The following is a 7,847-nucleotide window of genomic DNA, read 5'->3' as shown; positions in this document are numbered from 1 at the left end:
TAGCAATTAGCTACCAAAAGTTTAACTATAAACTCTAAAATCTAGATTAATTGGTAGATAAAATTTTGGTAACCTAATTAAATAGTGATTTAGAATTTAGTTATAAATTTTTATTAATAATAAAAATCACTTTATATATAATTAAGTTTGGTCTCTAAAACAGTAGTTAATTTTAGTCAATATAGTAATTATTTTGAGTTTAAAATTAGTTTCTATTTAATGATTTTTTAGTGATATAAGTTATAAGATAGTTTTATGATGTTGAATAAATCTTAAAATTCACTTCTTAATATGATATAAGAGTTTATCTAAGCGTGATTAATTGGACTTATTGTGTAATCTATGACCACACACAAATATTTAGTTTCATATTCGAGATGTTCAATCTTTGATGTTATCGTGTATATTAGAGATCCTACATGATTAATCGACTAGAGTATATGCAAATCTTATTTTATAAACTAATTTTGCAAGGTAAATACCTAATAAGATAAATTACAACTTTTTTAAAATATTAATCTTAATCTTTTTACAAATTAATTTATGAATAAATTAAACATTAAAAATTATTATTTTTCTCTTAAAAGTATTTTTGAGAAATTGATTGACGTGGCAATGATAAAGTAAGAGGAATGAGGAGACATATATCAATAATCCCACCCAATATATGGTGTGAGAGATATCATGACAAAAAAAACTTAGAATATATTGTATGACCTTCGTAATAGTGTTAAGGTACTAAAATATGTAAAACAGTTTTTTTTTACCTGATTACTTTGAACCCAGTATGCTTATAAATAATTAATATATAGAATTCACATATTTTAAGTATCTCATTAAATTTAAATTCAATCAAATTCAAATAAAAAATTATATCCATGTATAAAATAAATTGATTTTAATAAAAAGTAATTATCATCAAATTTATTTATTTAATATATAGTTTCAAATATATTTAGATTAGATACAAGTGTTGTTTTATGATACAAATATTGTAAATAGCTGACAAATTCTTTAGATTAAATTTATTAGTCCATGTGGAATGAGGCGTTAAAAGAATCCACATAAAAATTGTCTAAAAAAGCCAAGTGTCACCTATATAAGCTGTGAAATACATGGATGATCTACGAACTTATTTTCAAATATCGTGGAAAAAATAAACCTAAATATTATCCTATTATCAATATATAAATTCTTCTAAGAAAACTTTGTATTTTTTATTTATTGAGACTAAAATTGGACCAATCAGACCAATTTAATCAGAAACTAATCAGGTTGCTAGTTTGGATAAGTAAAATTAGTAGTAGAAAATTAGTTTTGGACTAATATTTAAAAAATAGATATTTTTTATTTCTTCAAATGATTTTACTATAAATAGAGGTTCATACGTGAAATGTAGTTATTAAATTATGATTTTCTATATTGTATGGGATGTAATATAATCCTTATATGCTTTATTTCTTCTTTTTTCAATTTTCTGTTGTTCTATGTTAATTTTTTACTTATATATATGTTATATTGTAAAAGTTCTATCCTTTTGTCCCAATGAATCTTAATTAACTTAGCCACGTATTGACTACTACCGTTGTTTACTGTAAAATTAGAATCGTAATTCAATGGTAGAAATAGCGCAGGTTTCATTGTTCAATCTGGTCTTGGCATACACTACATTTATTCATAATTACATACACTGTGGTCCTGTTAAGAAATTTTTCTATAAATTCTGATAAATTAAAATGAACTTACGTTTAATTTTAAAAAAGATGAAGGAAAAAGTTATACAAGACGATTTAAACTTAAAAGGGAGACTCACTGCATTTCAGCTTAATGTTACTAATGTTTATAAAGAAATTTATTAGAACAGGAGTTATGCAGTGAAGAAGTATAACAATATTACTAACTGAAGTTTCAACAGGTATTTAGCAGAGACAGACATATCTACAACAGAGAGTTTAGTATGTTTATGCTTTATTTACTGTCCATCCCTGCGAGTACCCAAATCAGAAGCAACTTGAGCTGCTCTGGTTAGAGCACCTGACACCCACAAGGCTCCTTTTGAAAAATAGCTGCTGTTTACAAAAGAGTTTGCAGCCGCAGCTACCGATCTTCCCGCTGTGGATGCTGCCGCAATGGTTGTTTCAGAGACATTATATCTCTGATCTACAGATTTAACAGCTCCAATACCAGCAGATATCTTATCTGTGAGGCCAATTCTCTGGCTGAGTTCAGAAACCTTTGCTGTTGCAGTGGCAGAAACCAGATGAGACTCGTCAAATTCTTTAGCCTTAGCTAGGGCATCCTTGCTGAGAACATATCCCTTTGCTACCATGGTCTTTACGACTTCTTGGGCCATGGTGACTGCTTCTCCAGCAGAGGAAACAAATTGACTGTTCTGTGTCTGGAAGAGAAAATGTGGAAATATAGAATGTCACGCCATGAGCAGAAAGCCATAATAATTAGCAATTTATGCATTGAGAGAAATATATATACATACAGTTGAGGCAGCCTCGTCCCCGTAACTACTAGAGGGCCCGTTCCAAAAATCAAACTCATTTTCATATTGCCCCCATCGTGTTATGCATACGCGTTGATCTAAAATTGTGGCTCCCTAACAGAACATATTAGGAAGAAAGGCAAAAATTATTAGACACTACTCACTAGGAAGATGTTACTTGATGTATACCTGCATGCTATTTACAATAGAATGACTAGTTCATTACATTCAGTTAGTGAACTATGCAGTTATTCAGTTGTTATATTAGGAGGCATGGCTACAGATTCAGTACCTGTAAATACGACATTCGACAACAACTGATTCCAGTGTTATATAGAAGAACAAATAAAAAGTAAACTAAGAAAATAGAAGGCTGTAATTTATAATTGCAAGCACACCATTACAAGCATGTCACTGCTCTTCATATAGAGCTAAAACATAACAGAAAATTTTGAAAAAAAAGCACAACCAAATCAGTGCCCATAAAAGCATAATATAACAAAAAAAAAATCACAATACCATCATCTAAAGACTCTGTCAACTGACGATTAATTTAGTAACATCTTTGGCTGAATAACCAAGGCATTTTCCAACAGATTCAGTGACAATGTTCATTTTCATAAATTTAAAGTCATTTTACGAAGAACATATTACGGAACTTATCACTGAGGCAACTTAATAACTAGTAGGGTACTTGACTGTTCCCGTGTCATCGATATACAAGTATTCTGGACATGGGTTTGTTAAATACTCACACTGAGCAAGCATGCAGTTTCTTGTGAATATGCATCTTTGAAAGTCACATACGCAGTACAAGCATAATCACCAGACCTGTACTCAGCAACAACCAGCCATCAGATCAAACTTTAAAGCCAAAAATTAATAATATCTCAAACAAACAAATGTGGTAAAATCCAAAACTTGGTAATTTCAGTTGGACTGCTAAAACAGACACTACCAAACATGAATGATCAATCCTCTTTCACAGGCAGGAAAAATAAAAATAATTCCTCTATGGAAAAGCTTAATAGAGTTAACAAATTCAAAAGCACCAAATGAATATTTATATTGATATCCAAAATGTCTTATTAATTTCAATTCGTCTGGGTGGTGTAGTTGGTTATCACGCTAGTCTCACACACTAGAGGTCCCCGGTTCGAACCCGGGCTCAGACATTTTTCTAAAATTACGTTTATTAAATTTAATTTTATGGTAAAAACATGGGCCTCACAAATTTGTCCCTCCCAAGCGCAATTTTCGAGAAAAAACAATTCCACTGGATCTTTATTTTTTAGTTTAATTTTGAAGGAAATTCAGTTTAAGCTTTTTGCAGAAAGATGACAACAGGTGCTCCCACTAACTGCACTTTAAAGTGAGCCTCCCCCTTGAAGCTTGAAGATCCACAAACCTAGCTTAAGTGAGGTATGTATGCTCATTTAAGCAAGCCAACTTTTCTCCCTAAAGCAAATCTATCACTTGAGGTCCACGAAACCTGTATTTAAAAGCCTAAGGAGCCAAAAAGAAAATATACTTTTGGAGGCTATGAATGAAGCATTTCGAAGAGAGGTGACTATGAGGGCTTCTATGCTCAAGGGATGCTCTAAAAGAATTTCTTCATCATGTTTTCTATCATTCATGGCTATGACTAGGATCGAACTTGTCGTTGCAGAAACAACACAATCCTTTATAACAATGAATATATTCTTTGCTTGAGAGAGGTGTTTGTATTTAGTGTGGGGGGGAGGAGCCAGCAATGAGGGCAAAGGAGCACGAACGGCCAGAGGTGGGCCAACCACTAGAGGTGGAAAAGTTGAAGGAGAAGAAGAGATAGTTACCGGTGGAGGATGAGTGCAAAAAGAGCAGTGTCAATGGTCAAATTTGTCTTCCTGTAAACACGCTACTTGGGGAAGCAAGACTGGTTTATGCACTTGAACTCTTGTCTAATTGCTGGTGAGAGACCAGAGTTGAAACAACTCAAAAGAAAAGGTGAGGCAACCCCACAATGCAATTAGCCAAGCGTTTAAATTTTGTAAGGAAAGAAGGGTTAACAGAGTCGTGTTGTGCTAACTTGAAGAGAGTGCTGCAGGGGTTGTCAGAGTTAGACAGCAAATCGCATCTCAAGCACCTATAATAAGCCTTGCCAAAATAGGATAAGGTCACTGGTACATACACTAATACCAACTAAGAGTTGATCCTTCCATGTAGAATGACACAATGGAAAGTTGTTCAGATTCAGGAGTGCTGAGGTACTCAATATTTTGAAATTTGAAGATCCACCGGATAGCTTCAGTTAAAGGTGGTGGGGAATGAATGAAACAGGGGAAGTAGATTGAGGGATGGAGAGAGAAGATCATTGAGTGAGAATTGTATCAATCTTGGCTGAGAGATATTTTTGAGTGGATGCTTGAGTGGAGTAATTCTTGGTAAGGAGCTTCACAGACTCCTCCAACAGGTATTATCATCCATAACAATGAAAGCACTAAATTGATATGAACACAACAAATTTCCTTGAGTTCAAGGCCAACTCTAAAACACAAACAAATAAATTGATAATTATCTTGCTTCTATTACTCTGCATGGTCTATATAAAGGATGGCTCAATACATCAATGGTAACAGACAAATGCAAAGATGCAATGACAGAATGATGCAATGGTGAAATAACATAATGTCTATGTGGCAATAACAAACTAAAGGAATATAACAGAATATGAAATGTGAATTCTATCTTGATTGAGATCTGAATCTTCAGTCACCATAACGACTGGGGTTGAGAATGTTCCTTTTGGGCCTGTCTTCTTCTACTGAATGCTCCTCATTACTAAGTGTATTCCCCTCTCTATCACTAATTTTCCACGTTTGCTGGGGTTTAATTTAATGTAATTAAACTACTTCCATGTGATTACTGTTTCTCTATCAAAAAAGTTGTTATTGTTATCTTTTATACTTATTGTCTATTTTTAGATTGATCGCCAATTTACTTGATCCTATGTTTACTTGTTCTAAAAAACTCATTTGGAATTGCAAATTGGAAAAGACAAACTCAATTAGAATTGGTCATCACTAAAACCTCTTTTATTAAAATAAGTATTGGCTACACCAAGCCAAGAGATTGGTTGTGGAATCAAGGAACTTGGATTCTTTTGCTTAATGAACCAAGGCTAGTATAAAAATAAGGGTTAATGATAACATAGTTTTATTGGAATAGGAATAATAGACAATGCATGGTGTGTTAGTTTAGTGAAGTTAAACACAGCCATTCTTACAATTTTAACAACCCCTTTTCTCTAGCATACCAAGTATTCGATGAAATTCCCATGTAGCTTTCCTTACCTTAAACTCTTTACTTTCTACAATTTTTTTACTCTTGCCAAAATCCAATTGTAGAGTAAAAATAGTTATACCATTAGAGAGCCCATGTTCGCTATATAGGCCTAACGACTTTTCCTGCCAAAACTACTCCGATGTAAGGCAGATTTGCCAACTGGGTATGAATTTAATCAATTTTCCCCTCATAGTCGGAGTTATTGCAGATAACAACTATATGATACCTAATCACCTCTGTACTGAATCCCTTCCTTTGCTGAGCACAACCAGCCGGAAATCGCCTTAGCTATGTCCACATATGGTTTGTGAACCAAACACGATTAACATTTATAGTTTCTTCCAATTCGGATTCACAGCTATGACGAGTCAACAATTACAATCAACAAGTACAAAAATTTGAGCTATGCTATGAAACTTAATAAAATCAACATCATCAGCAATTAAGAATTACCCAATTCAAAATAAAAGTATAATTTTTCTAAGGAGAAAGAATCATTTAAATTAAAAGCTTACCTTATAATTTCAACGGTCTCAATGACACCAGAGAAAGCAAAGAAGTCACGGACATCCTTCTCAGTGACTTTTGGAGAGAGACCCGTAACCTCTACAGCGTACCCACCAGAACTCATCTTTCTCAGCTGTGTTCTGAAACTACAAGGGAATAATTAACTAGAACATTCCAGAAGATTAAAACAAAAAGGAGAATGATAACTCAGGGCACTTAAGAAAGCAAATTAATGAAGGTTTCAATTATTTTATTTTGAAACAAGTGATAGTTAAAGATTCAATATAAAGAAGAGTAATAACAAGAAAGAAAATGTGAAAATGAAAGTTTAATAGCAAATATTATTAGAAAAAGAAAATAAATTCCAAAAATAATAAGAAAATAAAAATTACATGCTCACAAATATTTTTCGCACAACCATTCTCTGAAAATATATTTGTTATAGGAATTCATAAAATAGATATTATGTTTCCATATCATCTTCATCGCTTTCTTCTAAGCACATAAGTCTAATAAATATATATAAATCTAGCATTTTTTTACAAACTATTCATTATTGTGACATGCTGGTTGCATTCCATACGATTAGGACTCTTTACTTCATTTTTTTTTTCAACAAAGTCTTACCCTAAATGCTAATGCAGTTTTTTTCCTAATTTTAGACAATTTTTCCTTTCTTTTTATTAAACTCGGGTTGTGTTTAAAAAAATTACAAATTTATAAGACGATTATAATAGGAAAAAATTGTGTGATGTTATTACAATTTTTATCATGTCAAAATAAGTTGTGTTATGTAAAAGTGATACATTTTTAGTATTAAGTTTAAAATCATGTAAGACACAATTTTGATTAAAGATTATTTTTAAGGTTAATTACAGGAAAGTTAGTGTTACTCTCACACAACTTTAGTTTTATTAAAAAAAATGTTTGTTTTTAAAAAATTGAAATAATTAATTGAATTATTAATTTAAAAAAATTTATAAAATGGTATTTGTTCTTACAACAAGGATCAAGAACACTAGAATAAGGTTGATAAGATCAACTCCTTTACAAATCTTCCGAACTTGGGCTGGACTCTCTCGGCTTCTCCTCGAGTTGGGCTCTCGGCTTCTTCTCGGGTTGGGCTCTCGCGGCTTCTTCTCGAGTCGGGCTTTCGGCTTCTTCTCGGGTTGGGCTCTCGCGGCTTCTACTCGAGTTTGGCTCTCGGCTTCTTCTCGGGTTGGGCTCTCGCGACTCCTACTCGAGTTTGGCTCTCGGCTTCTTCTCGGGTTGGGCTCTCGGCTTCTTCTCCTCACAGGTGGGTGTGTGTACCTGCAAGGCGCTCCGATGCCAAAGTCAGATATAGTTTTATGTTCATCAGATCAATTGAATCTTACTTACCTCTTGAGTTGAACCTCTATTTATAAGGCTCTCTTATTGGGCTTAAGAGTTACTTGGGTCTTTTCTTTTTGCACCTAACATTTTGAAAACACACACCTGTATATTTGGGCCCATCTTATGGGCTTTGCTATAATCACTAATT

General features: G+C 33.0%; 1 protein-coding gene and 1 non-coding gene across 3 annotated transcripts; one reads left to right on the top strand and one right to left on the bottom strand.

The window, feature by feature from the left end:
• Nucleotides 1–1,787: 1,787 nt before the first annotated feature.
• Nucleotides 1,788–6,809, bottom strand: LOC137810778 (RNA-binding (RRM/RBD/RNP motifs) family protein). 2 transcript variants are annotated; one of them, XM_090298309.1, is made up of 4 exons: nt 6,334–6,809; nt 3,250–3,325; nt 2,495–2,608; nt 1,788–2,398 (listed from the first exon to the last, which is right to left on the bottom strand). In XM_090298309.1, the coding sequence occupies exons 1-4, from the start codon at nt 6,447–6,449 to the stop codon at nt 1,973–1,975; spliced, it is 732 nt and encodes a 243-aa protein (XP_090154435.1). In that variant the 5' UTR covers nt 6,450–6,809; the 3' UTR covers nt 1,788–1,972. The 2 variants fall into 2 exon arrangements, with proteins under 2 accessions (XP_090154435.1, XP_090154436.1); XM_090298310.1 differs by lacking the exon at nt 2,495–2,608 and having other exon boundaries at nt 6,334–6,577.
• Nucleotides 3,596–3,669, top strand: TRNAV-CAC (transfer RNA valine (anticodon CAC)). Its single transcript has one exon. It is a non-coding gene; the product is annotated as a tRNA-Val (tRNA).
• Nucleotides 6,810–7,847: the final 1,038 nt, after the last annotated feature.

This window comes from Phaseolus vulgaris, chromosome 2, assembly GCF_051622355.1.
Source record: "Phaseolus vulgaris cultivar YP4 chromosome 2, ASM5162235v1, whole genome shotgun sequence".
NCBI lineage: Eukaryota > Viridiplantae > Streptophyta > Magnoliopsida > Fabales > Fabaceae > Phaseolus > Phaseolus vulgaris.
The sequence above is the reverse complement of the archived record's forward strand: the minus strand, read 5'-3'. Positions and strand labels throughout refer to the sequence as shown.